The sequence below is a fragment of the Chrysemys picta genome, chromosome 3 (assembly GCF_011386835.1).
Source record: "Chrysemys picta bellii isolate R12L10 chromosome 3, ASM1138683v2, whole genome shotgun sequence".
NCBI classification, from domain to species: domain Eukaryota; kingdom Metazoa; phylum Chordata; order Testudines; family Emydidae; genus Chrysemys; species Chrysemys picta.
Window position 1 is genome coordinate 10,317,410 of NC_088793.1, and position 23,904 is coordinate 10,341,313.

General features: G+C 43.7%; 1 protein-coding gene across 4 annotated transcripts in view; it reads left to right on the forward strand.

Annotated features, from left to right (window-relative positions):
- MSRA (methionine sulfoxide reductase A) overlaps positions 1-23,904 on the forward strand; it is a 425,721-nt gene that overhangs the window by 191,680 nt on the left and 210,137 nt on the right. For all 4 annotated transcript variants that reach the window (XM_005290656.5, XM_005290654.5, XM_065587467.1 and 1 more), the window contains one exon: positions 11,071-11,190. In XM_005290656.5, coding sequence (XP_005290713.2) covers positions 11,071-11,190 — 120 coding nt within the window. The remainder of the gene's footprint in view (positions 1-11,070; positions 11,191-23,904) is intronic.

Genomic DNA, 23,904 nt, shown 5'->3' on the forward strand with positions numbered 1-23,904 from the left:
TGGCAGTTCTTATAGGAGCTGGACCCCTGCCTAGTGCTCTCTTGAACCTTGGATAGATCCTGCCCTGCTGCTTATGCAGGTTTTGGAGAGAGGAAGAGACTTCCAGTATTCTCCGCCTGCCACCTCCTCAGCATACACCGACGGTGCATCCTGTCTTCCCAAATGTGTATTTCAAAATGAAAGCCTTCTTCCTATATGGAGTACATTTAGAGCTTTAAACTCTGCCAACAGAAAGATGAGCAGGATGTGTGTCCTTTGTAGTTCCATCTTCTGTAATGAAGCATTGATGTCCTAGCAGCATTGATAAAACTTCTTCCTCTGCCCCATGGAAAAGTAACTTTGAGGACAGTGTAGGGATTTCACACTGCAGACCAGCAGAGATTTGGCATGTCACAGAAATAATGCATTCATCCCCCAGAGGATGAAAGAGGGAATCTTCTGCTTTGGTGTTTACTGGACTGTCGGGAGGGATGGGGAATAGTGTGCGTGCGCATTTGTGTGTAATGCTGGCAGCATGGGTGGAAATGACTATACCTTGCTCTCACTGGAGGAGGATAAAACAAAAGGAAAAGGGCATGGGGGGGAAATCAAAAAAAGGAAAAGCTGCATTGAAAGTAAAAAGTCCCAAATGAAAACACCTTACACATATATATGTTTTAGTGAAAACATCAGTCTCAACTGAAATCGAATAGGCATTAAAAGAACAGATGAGGATTTTGCTTTTTTTAGATCAGGGGTCAGCAACTTTCGGCACGTGGCCCATCAGGGTAATCCACTGGTGGGCCATGAGACATTTTGTTTACATTGACTGTCCGCAGGGACGGCCCCCCACAGCTCCCAGTGGCCGCAGTTCGTTGTTCCTGGCCAAAATGGGAGCTGCAGGGGGCCGGGCCTGCAGACAGTCAACATAAACAAAATGTTAGTAGTTAGGGCACTTACCTGTAAAGAGGGAGATCCAACTTCAACTCTCTACTCAAAATTGGGGACTTGAACCGACATCTCCCACATCCAAGGTGAGTACTCTAACCACAGGCCTATAAAGTGGGGGAAGATCCTCCTCCAGTGGCTTTGTAAATGGCATTTCCAAACATGCTTTGCTTTTAATAAAAAAGCAGTTAAAATGCCCCCAAATCTATTTTTTGTTCACAGTTTTTTGCTTTCTGTGAAAAGAGAATTTTTGTTTTTGTTTTGGGTTCATCCAAAACAATTTTTTTCCTCCCCAATTTTTAGTTTGACGTGAGAATTGAAAAATCAATTCTTCACAAAGCTGTAGTGTTCTGTTCAGGATGCTGGAACAATTTGTATAGTGGCGGTGCTGAGAGCCATTGAACCAAACTGTTAATCCTGTATCTGATGGAAACCACTTCAAGCCAAGGGGTGCGGCAGCACCTCCAGTACCAGCACCTTTGGTTCAGTTTATATCTTTGATTAATCTACATGTAATATTTTAATAGCTATTGTAGGTAAGAGGAATTAAGGTATCGTTCTGTTTTTATACTAATAGATTCTCATCCATCTTAATGGAGTAACTACTCGCTTTAAGGTGTTTTTCTTAAATAACTAGAGTTCCCTAATTTTTTGTACAATCTTGCCAATGACTCCCGTTGCTCATAGAAACACATGCTCTTTAGTTCAATACAAGGTTCTGAGTTAATTAAGAAGTTGTTCAAATGATGTAAACTTGAGAGTACAGCTTGAGAAAATGGCAGCAGAACCCTAAAAAGGAATTGAAGCATTAACATTCATTCCCAGACTGTGTGATTAATGTTATTTCTAGGGGTAGACGAGCCTTAAAAGGTTCAAGTGTCAATCAGATTCATTGTGAAGTTCAAAAGCGTATAGTTTCAAAGTGTCTTTTGAAATTCAAGCCCATCGCTAAAACAATTGTTTATGTTTTCCAAATTGGTGATTGCAAAGTGACAAATACCTTTAATGCTCCGCTGCAAATCCAGCTATGTTCAAACTATGCTTTCCTAGGCTAGCGGAATATTTTCTCTGTTTTTTTTACTCCAGATGCATCTTTGCTATCTGCCCATCTCTAATGCTGCAGCTCCACTGATCAATTGTGGGGATCAATATGGTACTGTGTGGATGGGCTGAAATCATATTAGTGGTTCTACAATCAGATGTACATGAGAGATGCTTCCCTCCCTCTCTCCCCGCATAATTTTCTGTATTGCTGTTCCTCAAAATGATATCAAATGATTAAAAACATCGACAGTTGACTTAAAATAGTTAATTAATTATAAATAGCAATTAATTTCTATTAGAATAGCATCAACATTCCTTAACTCAGGACCTGTGTAAACAATGATTTAATGCATGGCAAACGGGTATACATCTACAGTGCTTCAGCACGCCATTTAGACAAGCCCTAAGATCAGGAGTGCATTGCGCTAGTAACTGCTCAGAGTATACCTAGTAAGAGAAAGTCCCTGCCCTGCAGAGATCTGTTTATTTCCACAATCCCCATTGTTTGATATGTTGTAATTCAGGCATGTGTTGATGTCTCTTTTGTTAGAAGAATGTCACTTTATGACAGTTCCCCCACCCCGCGAACATGCCAGCACTTTAGCAGAGAGACATCAGCTGTTGAATGTATCAATAGGCTATAAAACAATTTAACACTGCTTTGCTGTACCTTACCTATTTGATTTCATGGGTGTGAGGATTTACTGCTTGTGAAGGTGCTGACCTATTTGATAAATGGGATAGTGGGCAGAGTTCACTAGAAGAGCGTTTCTCAAATGTGGCTACTGAGGCTGCATGTGGCCACCAGGGTTTTTTCCTGCAGCCACAATAGTCTCCTGCGCAGAAATGGGGAGGGGGCAAAGGCACGGCCCTTCCCTGCAGCGCCCAGTTGCCCTGGGGGAGGGCTTCAGCCTCCCCCATTTTCAGCCAGAGGATCTGGCGGCAGGCTTCATCCTACCCCCCACCCCTGACTTCAGCCACAGGACTCCAGGGGCGGGCTACAGAACCCCCCACTTCAGCTTGGGGGCTCTGACAGCAGGCTCTGGTCTTCAGTCCCCTGAGGTGGCGGGGCTCCAGGCTTCAGCCTCCCCCCACGGGCTTCAGCCCATGGCAGCGGGGCTTCAGGAAAGCCAGCCTTACTGAGTGCCGTGGTCAAGAGGCAAACAGCAGCATAGGTCTGGGGTGTGAGGCTGCAGAATGGAGCTTGGGGCAATGGGGGGAAGCACTGGGGCTCAGGGAGTGATGGGGAGCCCAGGAGGGCAGTGGAAAGCCCGGGTAGGCAGCGGGGACTAGAGATGATGGGTGGGGGGTTGGGGGAAGCAGTTGTTGTATCCACCAAGCAAAGTATTAACAACTTCAACAGAACTTGATGGGGAGGGATAGCTCAGTGGTTTGAGCATTGGCCTGCTAAACCCAGGGTTGTGAGTTCAATCCTTGAGGGGGCCACTTAGGGATCTGGGGCAAAATCAGTACTTGGTCCTGCTAGTGAAGGCAGGGGGCTGGACTCAATGACCTTTCAAGGTCCCTTCCAGTTCTAGGAGATAGAATATCTCCATTTATTATTAACTTTATTTACAGTGGAAGTCTCTTTTCCAAGCTGTAGCTGCACACTCTGGCACTCTCCCAGCCTCCTCAACTCCTCCCCCCTCCTTCCTGTTTCCTGTCCTTTCAGACTCCCAACAGCCAGTGCTCCCAGTTCTAATAATCACATGCAGCATCTAAACACCACATTCCCTCCTCACTTAAGAAACTTTTCAAATTAAAATAAACATTGTTGTTCTAACCACAGGAGCAAATATGAAACAAGACACTATACTGTTGGCAGGAATATTACACTGAAAACACTGTAGATACTACATAACATAGTCTTTAGTCCAGGCAGGTGGTTGTCTGAGTCTGACAGGCCGTCTCTCAAGCCCCAGTTCCAGTGCAATGTCTTGTTGTGTTGGTTCTACAGTGAAGTCATCCAGTGCAGACTGGGTGTTGGCATAATCTCCTCTTGGTGCATCGGCAGGTGCAAGATAAGAAGCATTCCATATCCTCCCATCAGAAAGTCAATAGGTGTAAGGTCCCTTCTTCTCTATGATTTTAAGAGGAGCTGTGAATTTATGGTCCCCTTTGCGTAAAAGTCCAGGTTTTCGTATTCTAACAAAGGAACCTCACTCAAACTTTGGTTCCTTAGCACCCCGCCGTTTGTCTGTTAAAGCCTTAGACTTTGCTTGGTTCTGTTCAACTGTCTTTCTCACATCATCCTTGTGTGGGGCATCAGGTCGTGCCTTTAACAATCCAGCAATGTTCAGTTTAGTAGCCATCTGTTTCCCATGAAGTAACTCTGCAGATGATCTTTGCATTGTGGCATGTCGTGTAGCCCGGTATGCTTGCATGAAATCAGTAGTGAAGGGTATCCACAATCGCCCTTCCAGTTTAGCTGTTTGCAAACTCTCTTTCAAACTTCTGTTAAACCATTCGATTTCCCCATTGGCTTGAGGGTAATATAGGGATGACCTCCTGTGTAAAATGTTCCTCTCTACTAGAAAAGTTTCAAACTCCAGGGAAGTAAATTGACTACATTATCTGAAACCAGTTCTTTGGGGTTACCATCCTGGCTAAAAACTGAGGAACTTAATTACTGTAGCAGAAGAAATTTGTGATGTAAACGCCACCTCAGGCCATTTGCTGAAATAGTCTATTAAAGTGATGGCATAGCGACAGTCAATTGGAGCCGTATCAAAGGGTCCTACAATGTCAATCGCCACTTTTTCCCATGCAGATTCAGGAAGAGGAACAGGCTGTAATAGAGGGGTACATGTCACTGCTGTCTTATCATGCATTTGGCAAGTGACATAGGATTTTATGAGTGCTTCAGTTTGAGAGTCCATCCCTGGCCACCAATACAGATCCCGTAGTTGTTGTTTGGTTCTGACAATTCCTTGATGAGTATCGTGTGTCAGGTGTATGAGTTTTGACTGTAATTCTTCTGGCACAAGTAGCCGGTGTGCACCTCATAGCACACAGCCATCGAGCAAAGAAAGTTCATCCCGAACTCTAAAATAAGGCAGCAAAACTGGGTCAAGGTTTTTAGGGTTACTGGGCCATCTCTTTGTCAGAAATTCCTGTAATTTTTGTTGAATTGGACACACTGAACAAGCAGCTTGAAATTGTTCTCTTGTAACTGCAGTAAGAGTGCTTGTAATAAGCGCAACTACTACATCCTCATCCTCCGGTGGACCATCTGGTGAAGGCAAAGGCAGGCGAGAAAGGCAATCAGCTACCACATTTTTGTTTCCAGGCTTATATTCCAGTTCATAATTGAAAGAGAGTAGTCTTGCAGACCATCTAGCAATACGATATCCTGCTCTTCCCAGTCCTTTTGTGGTGCGCAACATTGTCAAAGGACTGTGGTCTGTGCGCAACTTGAACGTGCGGCCCCACAGGTAAGTTCTCCATTTTTCAGTAGCCCAGACACAAGCAAGTGCTTCTTTTTCAACTGTAGAATATTTTCTCTCAGCATTACTTAGTGTCCTTGAAGCAAATGCAACAGCCCTCTCTGTGTTGTCCTCATGAAGTTGTGTGAGGACAGCCCCAAGTCCATAATCAGAAGCATCAGTAGTTACAATTGTGGGCAATGCGGGACTGAATAATGCAAGTACTGGACTATGTACAATCAAGTCTTTCACCCTTTCGAAACTAACTTGTGCATCCGTTGTCCACACTAAGGTTGAACTTCTCCGTAGTAATTCTCGTAACAGTTCAATGATAGAGGCATAATTGGGAATGAATTTTGCATACCAGGAGGTAAGACCCAAGAAGGAACGTAAGGTTTGCAAATCTGTTGGAGGAGGAGCATTTGAAATTGCCAGGATATGATCTGGATCAGGTTTTAGTCCAGCCTGTGAAATTGTATGCCCCAGAAAGGAGAGTTCAGTTTGTCTAAATTTGCATTTGGACCTATTGAGCCTGAGGCCTGCTTTGCTGATGCAGTTTAGTACAGACTGCAGGTTATTGTCATGCTCCACAGTAGTATTTCCAAACACAATAATATCATCCAAATAGCCGTGAACTCCATGTCGATTCTTCAGAATCAATGACATCATTTTTTGAAAGGCACTTGGGGCTGATGCGAGACCATATGGAACACATTTAAAACGAAATAGTCCCTCATGTGTAATAAATGCTGTGAGGTCTCTGCTATCTTCATGCAACATAACCTGGTGGTATGCGCTCTGCAAATCAAGAGTAGAAAACATCTTTGCTCCACGGAGTTCTGCAAATACTTCCTCTATGTAAGGAAGAGGATGGCTGTCAATCACAATAGCTTTATTTGGCTCCCTTAAGTCCACACAAAGGCGAATGTCTCCACCCTTCTTCTGCATCACTATTATAGGTGAAACCCATTCCGAGGAGTTAATCTCTTCAATAATGTCCTTTTGAACAAGTTTTCTAAGTTCCTCTGAAACAGCTTCCCTGACTGAAAATGGTAAGTGCCCTAATTTCTGTCATACAGGCAACACATTAGTCCGTATTTTAACTTTATGCAGAAACCCATAAGCACAGCCGAGTTTCTCCTCAACCAGGAGTTGGGTCCCAGCTGAAACTGGTGTGTGTATTGCAAGAGTGCTTTGCTGAGGAAGATCAATTCGACCATTAACTACCCTGAGATTTAAAGCAGCTAATAAATCTCTGCCAAGGATAGGAGTGCCTTTGTGGACAATGTAGAACTCCGCAATTACACAGCGATCATCAAAAGTAACTACTGCTGGCAAGCAGCCATGTACTGGAATATGGTTTTTCAAATCGCATACCAAGTGAAGTTTGGGTTCAGTAAGAGGCACATCTTTAAAGTACTGCAAATAGATGGAATCAGGTAGTATAGATACTGCTGAGCCAGTGTCCAACATTAGCTGAATAGAGTGTGATTTGCCTGAGGGTATGGCAGAAACATTTACAGTGCACTTTATCTCTTCTGGAATATGTGCAGTAGTGATTTTGTCTACACTCAGCACAGTAACATCTGGTATTGTAACTGCATGCACCTGTTGATTGAACTGGCTACTGCGACATACTTTAATAAAATGCCCAATCTTTTTGCAATGATTGCACTGAGCTACTTTTGCTGGACATCCTGTGTAGCTTGCAAGATGTTGTGGGGATCCACAGCGAAAGCTTGCTTTTACTGTATTTTGCATTTGCTGATTCGGTGGCTTTTCATTAGTTTTCCTTTTGCAATTGTTTGTCTGCAGTGATAGTGAACTTTTCTGCAAAGCCGTCACAGCCTGGACTGGGCCTCCTGTACCCTGGCTCATTATTTTGGCTTCAGCTGTAGCTGACTCAATCTGAGTAGCCATGGTTATTGCTTTTTCTAGTGTAAGTTGTGGTTCTAGAAGTAAGTGTTCTCTTACCTGAAGCACTGTTGTTTTCTCAATGAGCTGGTCTCTAATCATCTCATCTGTCATATTCCCAAAGTCACAAGTTACAATCAGACTCCTCAGGGAAGCCATATACTGCATTATAGTCTCCCTTGCTTTCTGCTCACGCTGGCGAAATCTGTAGTGATTAACTACTACATTCACTTTTGGCCCAAAAAAGTTCTTTAATGCAGTGAGTGCAGTCTCATATTTATCATCTGCAAGGGGAAAAGTGTATAGGGTTACCATATGTCCGTTTTTTCCCGGACATGTCCGGCTTTTCGGCAATCAAACCCCCGTCCGGGGGGAATTGCCAAAAAGCCGAACATGTCCGGGAAAATGCTGGCCGGGCACTTCCCCTTCCGCGGCTGCTCTGCTCCTCCCCTGACTCTTCGGCTCTGTTTAAGAGCCGAGCGCTACGGGCTTTGGGCAGCCCCCATGCCTCCGGACCCTGCGCCGCCGGAGCCCGGGAGGGAAAGTGCCCGGCCGGCGGCTGGGGTCCGGAGGCAAGGGGGCTGCCTGAAGCCCGAGCGCTACCAGCTTCATGGTTTGCTGGGCAGCCTCCAGACCCTGCGCCCTCGGCTGGGCGCTTCCCCTCCCGGGCTCCAGCTGTGCTGGGGAAGCGCCGGCCGGGGGCGCAGGGTCTGGGGACTGCCCGGCAAACCGTGAAGCCGGTAGCGCTCGGGCAGCCCTTTTCGTGTGGCTGGGAGTGGGAGGGAGGAGGGGGCGGAGTTAGGGTGGGGTCGGGGCGGAGAAGGGGCGGGGCTGGGGTGGGAAATGGGCGGGGCCAGGGCCCCATGGAGGGTCCTCTTTTTTTATTTGTCAAATATGGTAACCCTAAAAGTGTAGAATATACGCTGCCCTTCTGCTCCAAGGCAGTGGATTAGCGGAGCACGCTTTCTTACTTCAGAAATCTCTATAGCACTGATTGCAAGCAGATAAGTCTCAAACATACGGATCCAGGCAGTAAAAGCAATTGGAGGCTCACCTGGGCTTTGCAGAAAGGGTGCATGTGGGTTCAGAGGCAGAAGATCCATCCTCGTCGCCAAAATGTTGTATCCACCAAGCAAAGTATTAACAACTTCAACAGAACTTTATTTACAGTGGAAATCTCTTTTCCAAGCTGTAGCTGCACACTCTGTAACTCTCCCAGCATCTTCAACTCCTCCCCGCTCCTTCCTGTTTCCTGTCCTTTCAGACTCCCAACAGCCAGTGCTCCCAGTTCTAATAATCACATGCAGCATCTAAACACCACAGCAGTGTGGGCCAGAGGCACCAAAATACAATTGTACATTATTATTATTATTGAGTCTGCAAAAGAAAAAAAACCCACATCAATAAATTACAATGGTTTTTCCTAATGTTAATGAAGTATTTTAGGAAAATTTGTCAGAGTGGCCACCAGCAAGAGTTGGTAGCCTCAATCTGACACCGCCAAACATTTTGTTGTGAGAACCCCTGCACTAGAACAACAAAAGGCCTACCTCCTTAGGTGTGGGAGGAAGACACTGAGCCCAGAGATCAACTGATTTTGGGGAACAAGAATAAGAAAGCTGGGGGTAGGGCTGCAGGCCAAAAGGTCAAAACAAGGGATCCAGAGAGGGACACTATGTAGACAACCCCGGAAAATGCCCACTGCTTCAATGAAGTCAATGGACACCACCCAGAAGATTGACAATTCTGGATGCTGAAGTCCTCAATTTTTTTAAAGGCCAGTTTCCCTTTTGCATACACAAAATTGTATACACACGTATTTGCATCTGAACTTTGCTAATGCTTGTGTACCCTTCTTCAATAGTCTAACACTTGCATGCACTCTGTGTTTGAGTGGTCCCAGTGGATTTTGTGGTTGCTGCTTCTAACACTCGCATATGCAGGTTTTGGACTATTAAAGTGTGTGTGCTCAGGTGTTAGAATTTGCTCACATGGGTGTAGATTTTTGCAGCTGCAAGGTGCAGGCACAAGTGTGTCCACACATGCTTTGTGTGTGCTGAAAATGTACCTGTCACTTGCCAAAAGACAGCAAATCACAGGCAGAGCTGAGTATAAAACCCACATCAGTAGACTCCAGTTTCAGGCTCAGCTGACTACGTATATAATGGTAGCATTAACGCTGGACAACAGGCTGGTTGCAGTTGACATCAGGTATTCTAAAATGGCAGTGACATTGCCCCTGTATATTTAGTGCATTAAACTGAAAACAAAGATAAGAGTTGATCAGAATAAGTTACTCGAGTTTGAAGTTGATTTCTGAAGTTTCAAAGGAAGGATATGCCTTTGTGAACAATTTGTATTTTATGGAAGGCCCTACTTTGTTCTTTTAGCTGTGCTTTAATGGAAACTGTAGGTAATATTTTTAACCTGAAATCTCAACAGTATTATCATTGCAAAACCTACAACTGTTCACTGTTTTCCAACTGTAATTGGAATTTATTGTATGTTACACAACCCTTTATTTCCAGCGTTTTAGTGGGAGAAAAGATAAAAAAAAAAACTATTCAAAAGTTCAGACAAGAAATACATTGCCATCTGTAATCATAGATTAGTTAGATAATAATAGCATTTACATGACACTTTTCATCTTTAGAGAGCTTCACAAACAATAAGTAATTCATTCTTCTTAACTAGATAAAATGTTCAGAGAATCCTGACTGTTAGTCATGTTGGTTCCCAGTCATTAGCAATCAGTTAAGTCGCCCCATTCCAATGACAGGCACAAGTGGCCAGATCTGCATGTGGTGCAAATTGGCGCAGCTCCATTGAAGTCAATTGAATTATGCAGATTTATACTAGCAGAGAATCTGGCCCGATAGGTCATGGAAATAATGAACATAATTCAGAATGGCCTAGGAGTGATGTAATAAATTTATGGGAGCAGCTTTCCATGGAAAATAGCATTAGTTTAGGGCCATATTTTTAAAGTAACGCCTGTAGAATTGCATGCATCAGTTTGCACTAACTGAAATTATGAGTACAAAAATCAATGTGCATGTGCAGATCAGGTCCTCACTCAATCACCTCTTCAGGTGGTATACATTGGTGAGGCTCCATTGAACTCAGTGGAATTTTGCCCATTTTACATCAGCCGAGAATCTGGTCTCTTTTGATAACTGGCCATGTGGGTGAATTAATACCTGATTTTTGCATGCACATCAGATATTTGCATGCATAAATTAACTAAGCCTGAGAGTTTTTTCTCCTCTATGATCTATAATTTAGTTAATTATTACTCTTCCACCTTTAAAGATTGCATGTGCCAGGAAGCAGAACATTAAATAAATGTTTGCCATTAATACAAATTAATGTGTTTTGACAGCTTGCTAATCAACTAAAGGAAAATGCTGCTACAGAAATATGTACAATTGCCATTTAAGCAATGGTTTTCTTTTAGGTGGGTGGGGATTCATGTCATTAAAATGTGTGCCTTTGAAAATCGTACAGGTTATTCTAAATTTTGCTATCTATAATATGCCGATATTCAGACAAATCAGAAGTTTTGTCTGTGCTAGCTTCGTGAAGGGGAATGGATTTGCACAGAATCACAAATCCATAGCTAATCTTGGTGGACATTTGACCGTCATGTGCCAGTTGCATCAGTTGTTTCCAGTACAGAGAGTCTTAATTAATATGCAAGTGATTGATTTAATATTGATTAGATCTTAACATCTTGTTGTGTTCTTTACACATTGTGCAGGTATGGGATGTTTCTGGGGAGCAGAGAGAAAGTTTTGGACACAGAAAGGAGTCTACTCCACTCAAGTGGGTTATGCAGGAGGGTGTACCCCAAATCCCACCTATGAAGAGGTTTGTTCAGGTATGTCTGTTTCCTTTGATTTCACAGATCATGGACCTGATCCTACGAGATTATGATCTATTTTAGTGGGACTGGAGGGTGATCAGAGCCGCTCAGGATTGGGCCCATAATGAACACTGATATCTACTGTACCAATCTAAATGTTAGTATAATGTAAGATATTTACAAGCAACCATCATCCCCTAGTATCTAATTAGCTGGGATGCATACAAAGACACTAAGGATGGAAAAGAAACAGGTTTACATTGTTTTTGTCTCTTGTGTTTTTCCTGTATGCTCTCAGGAAATTATAAGTACTGTATATTTCTTCTTTGGAAAACTGATGATTTCTTTAGTACTGACAGAAATCAGGAGTGAGATCAGTCTTTCTTTTTATCCCTATAGTGTCTTGTGGTGATAAGTTTAAATATCATCTCTCTCCTGAATTATTTTCAATACTTTATCTTTTATATGCACCCAACAACCACTAGCCCACCAGACCAAAACAAACCTCCAGGATTTGTCCATGCTCCGTGCTCTCACCAGTCCTTCCACCCCACTACAACCAAAAGCTTCCATTGTTTTTACCCATAATTCAAATCCCATAATCCTTTACAGCCATTTGACACTGATTAGTGCTGCTCTGAAAGTATATGCATGCTGGGCATAGTTCTCCCAGCGTGCTCTCCTACACAGTCATTAGTAGTCGATAGCTTTGAGGTTTCACTTTGCTTTTGTTCTCTTGTCAACACTTTTCATGCCAACTGCTGAGGCTGCTCTACCACTTTTGTTTATTACCGGGCACCTAGGGATGACATAAAACAGTGGAAAAAGTTTGGCAGTCCTAGCAATTAATAGATGTCACATCAGCCGAAGAGAATTGTTGCAGAGTACCCAAGGAAACAGAAACCATCTGTAAATAAGCAAGACTGTGAAAAGGGATGTTGTGTCTTTATTAAGCAAGAAACGAAACACTTATAGGAAATTACTCTAGAAAGCAAAAATTACGGGAGCTATTTTTACATAGGCATAGAGGTAATCTTTCACTAGTGACAACTAACAGCCAAAGTGTTCCTGAAAGTAAGGACTCAGTGGAAATGAACTTAAACCCCACCTCCCACCCCCAAACTAGAATACTGGGAGAGGGTACTGTACCTGTGGCATTAAGTGATGCCTGGGCAGCTGCAGGCTAGACCCTGGGCTGGGGCACCTGCAGACTGCTGGGAAGCATAGCCACAAGGAGAGTCATCACATGTTAAGAAAACAGCGCAATGGATCAGTCCTGTCTTTTTCATTTGTCTAGATCATCCATTACCTCCTTTCTGAAAGCTTAACTTCCACAGGATTACACCTTGGGCCTTGTCCTCCACTTCAGTGCACCATGTGCAGTGTTTACGATTGTGTGTAGTCCTCTAGCCATCCAGCACTTTCAGTCCATTCTTTTCAACAGCCTGATCATTAGCTTGTAAAAGGCCCACAAAATGTGACCATAATTCCCCTGATTATCAGACCTCTTATACTGGATAGTGAAGTATGTTACAATTTCCCCCATCCCAACACACACACACAGTCCTGATCCGCTGAGGGGATTTAGGGTAGAATTTTGAGGGTCCCTCTAGTCTAAAGAGACGAAGTGCTGGCTGCTGGCCAGGGGAGGTGGGAACAGAGGTGGGAACAGGGGATGGGCTGGGAGAGACAGTGAAGTATACTGAGAGTGTAAGCTCTCTTGAATAGCTGCATTGTAGTCTGGTCTCCTGCTGGACTTCAGAATAGCTATAGAGAGAGAGGGTAATATCCTGTTGTAACAGGGTCCTTGGGCTGAAGAGTAATCCAGCTCAGAGTACCAGATGAGTCCCACTTGAGAGGGATCAGGTGATTCTCCTCTAAAGAGCAGCTGGAAGTTGCAGGTGTGGGTATTGCTCAAGGAGAAGAGAGACTGCTAGGAGTGAGTAGGCACCAGCAGGGTCCTGGGATCTGGGACTAACACTACAGCCAGGAAGGGTTGGGAGTAACCTGCTAATGCAGGAGGGATCCTGAGCAGACAAGGGAAAGAGTGCAAAAGCTCTCCAGGCAGAGGAGCTTGGTATTAGTGTTCTTGCCAGCAAGTTAAAAAAGTATGGATTGGATGAATGGACTATAACGTGGTGTAGCGATGCGGTGACTCACCGGTGTGGCGCCTCCTGCTGGTTTTCCAGGGAATTAGCTTTTCCAGCCTTGGAGCGCCCTCTGCTGGCCGATGTCTTGCTTGTCGCCGGCCCCGTGTCCCTCCCGGTCCCCGGTGCTCCTTTACCTTGGGTGCTGCTCCCTGGCAGTACCCCCACATATGTGGGTCTCCCCTCCCCAGGGAACCCCCAACCCTCTATCCCCACCTCGCCTCAGTCTATGGCTACTGCCAGTCACCATCTAGCCCCCACTCACTGGGGCAGACTGCAGTGTACAAGCCATTCATCATTGGCAAAGTGGGGTTTGGACCTGCTGCCTTTGCCTAACCCCTGGGTTACCGCCTCTGCAACCCCAGTATCTGGTTTGGCCTTGCACGGGGCCTGCAGCCTGGGGAGTTGCCAAGGGGGAGCTCCCCAGCTCCTCTCGCCTTTCCCCAGCCCTGCTCTGTTGCCTGCACCCACAGCTCCCAGGCAGCTAGGTCCTTCTCCCTCTGAAGCTGGAGGGAGAGTGTGCCTAGCTCCTGGCTCATAGCCCTTTTATCAGGGCCAGCTGAGGTCTGATTGGGGCGTGGCCCAGCTGTGGCTGCTTCCCCAATCAGCCTAGCTTTTAGTTCGCAGCTCCAGCCCCCTCCCAGGGCTGGCTGTAACACTTTCCAGACCAGGGAGCGGGTAATCACCCCGCTACAGGTGGATAGAAAGCTGGCTAGATTGTTGGGCTCAGCGGGTAGCGATCAATGGATCGATGTCTAGTTGACAGCTGGTATCAAGCAGAGTGCCCCAGGGGTCAGTCCTGGGGCCGGTTTTGTTCAACATCTTTATCAATGATCTGGATGATGGGATTAATTGCACGCTCAGTAAGTTTGCAGATGACACTAAGCTGCAGGGAGAGGTAAATACGCTGGAGGGTAGGGATAGGGTCCAGAGTGACCTAGACAAATTGGAGGATTGTGCCAAAAGAAACCTGATGAGGTTCAACAAGGACAAGTGCAGAGTCCTGCACTTAGGACTGAAGAATCCCATGCACTGCTATAGGCTGGGGACTGACTGGCTAAGCAGCAGTTCTGCGGGAAAGGGGATTACAGTGGACGAGAAGCTGGATGAGAGTCAACAGTGTGCCCTTGTTGCCAAGAAGGCCAACGGCATATTGGGCTGTATTAGTAGGAGCATTGCCAGCAGATCGAGGGAAGTGATTATTCCCCTCTATTTGGCACTGGTGAGGCCATACGTGGAGTACTGCGTCCAGTTTTGGTCCCCCCACTACAGAAGGGATGTGGACAAATTGGAGAGAGTCCAGCAGAGGGTAACAAAAATGATTAGGGGGCTGTGGCACATGACTTACGAGGAGAGGCTGAGGGAACTGGGCTTATTTAGTCTTCAGAAGAGAAGAGTGAGGGGGGATTTGATAGCAGCCTTCAACTACCTGAAGGGGGGTTCCAAAGAGGATGGAGCTCGGCTGTTCTCAGTGGTGGCAGATGACAGAACAAGATGCAATGGTCTCAAGTTGCATTGGGGGACATCTAGGTTGGATATTAGGAAACACTATTTCACTAGGAGGTGGTGAAGCACTGGAATGGGTTACCTAGGGAGGTGGTGGAATCTCCATCCTTAGAGGTTTTTAAGGCCCGGCTTGACAAAGCCTGGGCTGGGATGATTTAATTGGTGTTGGTCCTGCTTTAAGCAGGGGGTTGGACTAGATGACCTCCTGAGGTCTCTTCCAACCCTAATATTCTATGATTCTATGATTAGGAAGAGAAATATTTGTTTGTGGGACTTTAATTTGGGACTTGGAGTTTTATTTTGAGTTATTTTCTGTGACTAAACCCAGACCCCAAAGACAGGTGTTTTGGATTCAGGAAAAGCATGTGGAGTCTGTAAGGAGCCCTTTGAGGGAGAAATTATTAGCAGGGCACTGCTCAGAAACCCCTGGCCATGAGGGGGCGCACAGGGGGCCTTCAACTCTATTACACTTGTATACTGTATTTGTCTGTTTGATTTTGACTGTAAGCTTTTTGGAGCTTGTACCATGTCTTTTCATGCATAAATACGGCATAATAATTAATTAACTTATGCTCCTGGAATAAAGAGGGGGCCGGGGAGCCATAGAACCCAATCTGCAATTGGCTATTTCAGGTGAGAGAGGGTCTGACAAAAGATAGCTCAGGTTCAGATGGCTTCAAGGTGCCCTGCAAAAATAGAGCATTACAATACCAATAATACTAACTTGCGCGTGTGTGTATGCCTTTTACCCACGGATCTCAGAGCACTTTATAAATTAGTTGTGCCTCCTAACCCTACTTTTACATACAAAGGCCAGAATGGTACCATTTGCATAGTGATCACCTGTGCCCAAAGTGAGGGAGGTCTTGGGAAGGAGTGTCACACCTTCTCTTGCCAAATGGTGGAAAATAGTGAGGATTTTTTTAAAATGGAAAATGGCCATTTTTAAACCATAGTTAAAACACTGAATGTATCATTTTTCTGAAAAAAAAAACCCACCCAGAAATTTCATTTAGTGACAGTTATGGTTGCCTCAGAATAAACCTCACCACGTCAAAACCTTATGCCTTGTTTTTACTAGAAGGGATTTGTTGATATAGCTATTGATGTGTAGAGCTCTGTCCACAGCATTTTGGAAGTTCACTAGATTCCAGCTGGTTCACCTCCATGGTGGGAAGGTGGAAGAGCCATGATTTCTGCTTGCACAAAATAGCGGTCAGACCCCTGTCATCCTATACAGAGCATAAACGGTTGTTCTACAGATCGTCCTATCAATTGGTATGGTGTTGCCTTGTTAAATTGATGGTTAGAGATAATCGAGCTCTTGTGAAGCTTATGAATACACTGATAGAAAATTATTTTTACATTTCATCGTAACTATTGTACAGATGAAAATATGAAAAGCCATTCTGCAGTGGATAAGCATTCTGAGCTATTTTCAGTGCATTAGACTAATGCACAAATACAGCGTATTTGACAAGCATTACACAGCCCAGGCTCTTCCTTCACTATGAAATTCTCCTCGTATTTTGATTACAGATGTTCAGAACAATTCTGTGTTTGTCAGTGTAGTCATACTTTTTTTGAAATCCGTATAACTCCAATGGCACTGAAGTCAGCAGCGAAAAAACTGATGCTGTTCTTTATGAACTGGTTGTGTGCAATTACCATATAAAAGCTTAAGCTTAAGACCATATTTTTAAAAACAGGACATTTTTCAGACTTCTGGGAAGAGGACCCTGTGAATATCAAAGCAGGTCATTTTATTCTATAAAAATACACTTCAGGGATCATACATTGCACAGAAAATATGCATTATTATTATTATTTAGTTATTAAATATTTGTTATGGCTATGGGGAGATATTCAGAAATTTACTAACTATCCCTGTTCATAATCTAGGCAACCCTCAATACTTTGTCTTAAATGTTGTGTGTCTTTTGTATGAACGAGTAATCCTTAAAATTAATAACGTGATGTAAAACGATGCAGGAAGCATCTATGTGGGGTGCAATGTTACATGCAATATTCAGATTGAAATGGTTTTACAAATGCAGTATGCACATATTTTATTGATGGGTACCAGCGCATCTTGCATAGCAGGTGGTGACAGGGAGTGCTTGTTATGTCTAGGTGTTCCACTTGCCTTTAAAGGTTCAAAGCCTCCAAAGGTCACCCTGAAGATTTCTCCGTAGCTGGAGAATAAGGTGGAGAAACACAACATTAATTTCTTGCTCTGTTACCTCCTATCCCTTTGGTCAATTGGTGATTTTCAACGTTAACTTCATCTTAATTATACATCAAACAGGAGGCAAGGCTGCCTTTCAAATTCACTGTTAGTTGATGTGTCTTCATTTTAAAAGAGGGAATGCAAAAGGCTTGCTTCAGTGACCTGGTGCTTGTTTTAAATGCTTGCATGTAAGTAGCATGATCACGGATGTGGGTGGCACAACAAAGGGAAATCGGTGTCTGGCCAGTGCTGTGGGTTGCCCATCGTACTCATTGGTAAGGAAGGAACAATCAGCATGGGGAAAGATTTCTCTTTACTCTTCCCAGTGTTCCCTGTCCTCTACCCAGCATAGTTTAATGTTCTACCAAAAATTATCAGAATATTGAGATCGTGGGCTATGACTTTAAAAGCCCAGCACTTCCTTGGGAATAAAACTGGGACATCTCAACATCTTTCCAGGTGTGTCTTACTCTCCAAAATGTTTAAATGCATAATTAAACTACAAACATTAACCTCACTTTCTATAACTTCTAAAGGGACCAGAAGGATTTCAAGAACAGAAACTGAAGTCCACAAGATTAAAGTCCTCAGACAGTAATGGGAATAGTTCAGAACATTTTCTTTTATTGTGAAAGTCATTGTCAAGAGAATAGATTCCTGTTGTGCCTTTGTCTGTTCTCCTTACAGCTTCCCTTATAAGAATGGGGTGTAAGAATTTTAATGACGTATAGATTCTGTGAAGAATATCAGTGCTTTGCACAACCTTGATCTGTTCAACATTCTTCAGCATGATTGGTTACCCATTCCACCTCTCCCCTTTTTTTTAGCCTCATTCACCTGTGAGAAAGGGTGGAAAGGTCAACCGATCAAAGTACAAAATATTGAAAAGATCAAAGTTAGTTTCATGTATTAATATTTTTATAGAGTACATTAGATATTAGCATTCCATATCATTATATCTATTATTATAGCCAGACCACTGTTAGAAACAGATGATCTCTGTATAGACTTGAGATTATAGTCCCATGGTCCTAAATGTGCAGACAAAATCAGGAGAAATTCACCTATAATCTCTTTTCAGGAAGTTGCTATAGTAATAGAGTAACAGGATAACACCCATTTTCACTTCAGAAAAGATGCTGCTGAAATATTATGACCTTAGAAAAAGACGTCTCAGGGATGCACTGAATTTCAGTTACCAGCTAAAATGCAATTTTACCTAGAAAACTGTTATGGAAAGAATGACACCTTTTATTTAGAAGAGCTTCTTCCTGTGTATATTCAGAGTTGTTTAGTTACCTTTGCTGACCAGAGTCTGCAGGGTCAAACCAGTGTACCACTGTGCACCAGGAAATAAAAAAGAATTCTGGATATTATCATTTAAAAATAAAGGACAGCATGAAAGCTTATTGGTAACCAGAATATCCACAATGGATGTTAGTAGCCGCTGAGGAGCCAGCTGGAACTTACTGACTCCTAAGAGCCCCGTGGACCAGTGTTTGAGACCCATGGTCCCTCTAAGGCGTGCCCACAGGGTGGCATGGGACCAGGCTTTTCAGGGCGATTCTTAGGGAATGTTTGTATGAGTGTGGGGCCATGTACATTTCCTGCCAGCTCCCAGATGTGCTCCTCAGGATCGTACCCCTCCCAGTCAACAAGATACCAGAGTGCTTTGTGCTTAAAATCCAGGATCTTGTTAACCACGTATTCCTCCTGGCCCTGTACCTGGAATGGTGGAGGAGGTGGCTGGGTCCTGTGAAGGAAAGGGTTTTCCATGTCGGGCTTCAAAAGTGACACACAAAACACCAGGTGAATCATCAGAGACCAGGGTAGTTGCAATTCAAAAGTGACTAGACGTGTTGCAGGATCTTTAAAGGGCCAAGAACCGAAAGTTCAGCTTGCGAACAGGTCTGATGGTGTGGAGATGCTCCATGGAGAGCCATACCTTTTGTCCCAGTGAGTAGATGGGACCTTGCTGTCAATGTTGGTTCATATACCATTTATAGTCTGCTCTTGCTTTTTCCAGGTGGTCCTTCACTTCTTCCTGGGCATGATGAATCCACTACACTAGGTCTTAGGTGGCCGGGTCGAGAGAGGACACAAGTAATTGCAGGTGGAATTGAAGATGGTACCCATAGTTGTTATATAAAAAGAGGGGGGCTTTGACCCATAGGCGCATGGTCTGCATTGTTGTATGCAAACTCCATGTAAGGGAGAAGGGAGGACTAGTCATCCTGGTGATTAGTGATGTATCATTGCAGATGCTTTTGAGAATTTGGTTGGCCCTTCCTTTTTGGCCATTAGACTGGGGATGGTAAGCAGAGAAAAGACATGTGCGGACCCCCAGCAGGCGCATTGCCTCACGCCAAAACCAGGCTGTGAACTGAGACCCTTGATTAGAGGTGATGCATTCTGGAAGGCCATGGAGGTGAACTATGTGGCTAATCCTTAGGTGGGCTGTCTCCTGAGTGGAGGGGAGGCCTGTGCAAGGGATGAAGTGGGCCATTTTGGTAAAGTGGTCCACTACTGTCAAAATTGTTTCAAATTTGTTGGACTTTGGTAATTCTACAGTGAAGTCTACAACTTTCTATGTAAGTCTACAGTGATGGCCACTCTGGGTTGAGATAGGGTGTCCAAGGGCTGGAGGACGCCTCAGGGCTTATGGCATGGTGTCTTGGCAGGGGCACAAACATTGCAGGAAGCAATGAATGACCTTATCGTGGGGCACATCCTTGGCTACCAAAAGCGGCAGAATATTAATCGTTGGGCCTCAAAGTGCCCCAAGTGTCCTGCTCGGGGAGAGTCATGGCACAATTACAGAAAAGCAACTCTTGCGGGAACATAGACATGATCCTTTATATACATGATCCCTTCCTGGGTGTCATGCGGTTAATTGTTGCTAATAGCTACTCTGAAACCTCTAATAGCTTGTTTGTTAGTCGGAAATCCTGAGGGAGAGTGTATCTATGTGAGTATATCCTGGTGACAAGCTGTACTGAGAAAGTTACAAGATTTGAGACTAAGGGTTGGTTCCTGGCTGGGTTCTCAGGGGTTGGTACTATATCTTTGGGACAAGGTGTCAGCCTTGCTATTTTTGGATCTGGGGTGACATGTGATGATGTAGTAAGATCATGAGAAAAATAGGACCCACCAAAGCTGCCATTCCTTTAAGGCTTTTGCCTTAAAAAGATATTCCAGATTTTTATGTTCAGTGAATACCTGGACTGGGTGGAAATCTCCTTCCAGGTAGTGCCACCATGCCACAAAGGTGTTTTTTTGTGATCAGGAGTTCCTTATCAAGTATTTCATAGTTTAGCTCTGCAGGGGGAGCTACTTCAAGCAATAAATGCATGAGTGTAACACTTGTTCAGGACCAAGTCATTGGGAGAGGCCAGCCCCAATTGAGTGTTCTTGTCGGTTTCTACAATGAAGGCTTACATGACATCGATGTCATGATGTTACAATGAGCCAATATGGATGCAGCAGTAAAGGAGAGTTTCAGCTGATTAATGTATACTGAACCTCAGGAGAACCATGGAACTGGGCATTTTTTTTTTGGAGGAGAGCAGCAAGGGGCTCAATTTGTTTTGAAAATTCAGGATGAATTATCAATTTAAAAAAAAATGGGCAAACCCCAGGAAGTGTTGCAGGTCACGTACTGTGTGGGGATTTGGCCAATCTTGGACCTTGCATGGTTCCATCTGGATCCTTTCTGGGATAAGGTGAAGAGCAAGAACTCTGTGAAGACCTGATCAAGGGAACACTTCTTGAGCTTGGCATAAAGGCCAGGCTGTCATAAGCATTCCAGAACCTTGTAGACATGAGTGGTATGCTGTTGAGGGTAGTCGGAGAAGACCAATATGTCATCTGGGTAGACTACTATGTACTGGTCCAATATGTCTGGGAATACATCATTTATAAAATGTTGGAAGGTGACCAGGGCATTGGTCAGCCCAAAGAGCATTACAAAAGATTCATAGGTTTCAGAGTAGCAGCCGTGTTAGTCTGTATCCGCAAAAAGAAGAACTCCATGAAAGCTTATGCTCTAATAAATTTGTTAGTCTCTAAGGTGCCACAAGTACTCCTGTTCTTCTTTTTTTTAAAAGATTCATAGTGCCCATACCATATTTGGAGGGCAGTCTTTCACTCATCCCCTTCCTTGATTTGCACAAGGTTGTATACCTCCTCCCTCCCCAACTTAGTGAATATATGGGCAGCCCCCATGTGATCTAGCAACTCAGGAATCAGGGGTAGCGGGTAATAGTTCCTGATAGTTATCTGATTCGGTGCATGGTAATCGATGCAGAGTCAGAGACTGCTATCTTTCTTCTTGATGAAATGGACTGCTGTGCCGGCTGGCAAGGTTGACTTGCAGATAAACCCTCAGGCCAGGTACTCCTGGAGGTATTCTCAGAGCGCCATCAGCTCAGGTCCTGACATGGCATAAATTTGTCCAAACGGTATATTTGCTCCTGGCTGCAGCTCTATTTTGCAGTTATAGTCCCAGTGTGGAGGCAGGGTGTCCTCATTGCTCTTTTCAAAAACATTGGCATAATCTTGGTATTTTGAGGGCAATTCAGATGTAGCTGCAATGGAATGCTCTGCTGGATAGCTGCCCCCTCATGAGTCTCTCAAGATTTGGATGCTAGGACAGGATCTACTGGCCCCAACGGTGCTGCTGACAAAACAGGGTATGGGAGGAAGGGATTGCTCATTTTAGGAATTTAAGGATCTTTATGGTTGTGTTAATATTTGTGAATATGGGATGAGAGTCCCTAGGAGTTCACCTTCCATATTACCTTTATTGCCGCTATTCATTATTTTATTTTTACACAGCGCGATTAGTGTGCATGATGCTTTACAGACAAGTCAGAAGGCAATCCTTGCCTCAAGGGATTTACAATCTAAAGGATCAATTCTGCAAACACTTTGTTCTGGAGGTAGTGATTACTACAGGTAGTAGCTGTACTGAATTCAAATGGGGCTACTTCTGGTGGTAAGAACTATACCTGATAGTAAATATTTGCAGTATCTTTTCCAATGTTAGACAGGTAACAAAAAATTCAATACAAATAAAATAAAAAATAAGGAGCACTGAACATAGTGGGTAAGGAAGAGTGAAAAACAGGAAGGGACTACAGCTGTTGGGAGACCATCTTTCTTCAAGGAAAACAGATGGTATAAGCAGTTTGGGCTGTTCATACATTACTTGTTTATTGCAGGGGCTTTGTTTTATTTTACTGCTCCTAGTGCTTATTTCCCAAATTGAAATCTTAATTCCTTTGGTGACGCAACACTAAGGTGCTGTGGAGATGATGATTAATGTTTTCAGGAGCATCTTATCTCTTCCTGATATTGAGATAATACTGTAATTACTGCGTGTAATCATTATAACCAACTTTTACCTACCCCCTTTATGAGATACACACTCCTGTTCTTATGCCTGAAAGTCTACAAGTTGCACACAGTCTCATTCACAGCAGGATAATAATTCTCAGTAATTTTAAATGAGAGCCTGCATAGCATGTATCTCATCAAAATGATGAGAAAAAGCTGTTTTTAAGAGCTTAAAATTCTATTTTTTATCTAGCTTTCTTGATAAGACCATTCTTTTTTTGTTTATAAAACTGAAAGTATTAGGCCAAATTCTGCTGAATTATACACTTTCAAACACCCTGACTTCAAAGGAGGTTGAGAGCAGAATTTGGTCCTATGACACATGATACAGATCCTTTGGGGCCCTTGTAACCCCCATGCATTCCTGTTTCAGTTTCCCTCTTTAAAGTGAAGTGGATCAGCTAAATATATAGCTCTAGTTTTTCTTTAGGTATTTTAATAGAACTTAGAAACTGAGGCCAAGACCCTCACCTTTGAGGATGTGGGCTTGAATCTCCTTCTCAGTTTTGGTAGGTCTACATTACAGCCCCTACAGAGGCACAGCTACAGTGCTGCAGCTGTGCTGTTGTAGTGTAGACACTTCCTTCATCGACCGAAGGTGTTTTTCCATCGATGTAGGCAGTTCACTTCTCTTATAGGTGGTGGCTAGGTTGACGGAAGAATCCTTCCATCAACCTAACTGTCCTTACACCGGAGGTTAGGCCGACCCGACTATGGTGCTGAGCTTGCAAAATATTTCACTGCACTGAGTGACCTAGCTAGGTCAACCTAAGTTTTAGGTGTAGACCAGGCCGTATAGTCTTTCCAGGCAGATACAGACTTAGTGCTCAGAAAGAAAGTAAGTGAAAATAAATGCAAGCTGGTTGAAAAGTTGAAATGTAAGAGGAACAGTGCAGTTTCACTTACACTTAGTGCCATTGAATTTGTGAAGGTCGTTTTTAAAGAAAATTTGCTGTAGTTTGCCTAGCGTGCTGGCTTTTGGTAAAGGTGCTTCATGCATCTAGATACTAGTATATCTGAGAGTGAGTACTACAATGGGTAGTGTGTGAGAGTAAGAATAGCCTCTATCAAATCAATGAACCATTGCCTTAGCAATAAGAATTTGTTTATATAATGACTCTCTGTATTTCTATAGCATCTTTCATCAGAAGATCACAAAGCCATAGTTAAGGGCCTTTGGAAGATGGGGGGAAAACATAAGAAATCCTTCATGGAAAATTTCATAATACTCACTTGGTGCAACTTTCCTTTCTTTGTCTACCTATCACCCATTTAGCCCAGCCAGTGTTTATTCAGTGAAGCGATAAAATTATAAATTAATTTTATTTTCTTTCTAAAGTGTATAAAATGTTAATTGTGGCTGAAATGCCTTCCAGGGATTCTGTTCTAATGTCATATTTCCATAAAGTGTATACAGTTTCACTTTCTGCCAATGTACTGTATCGGCAT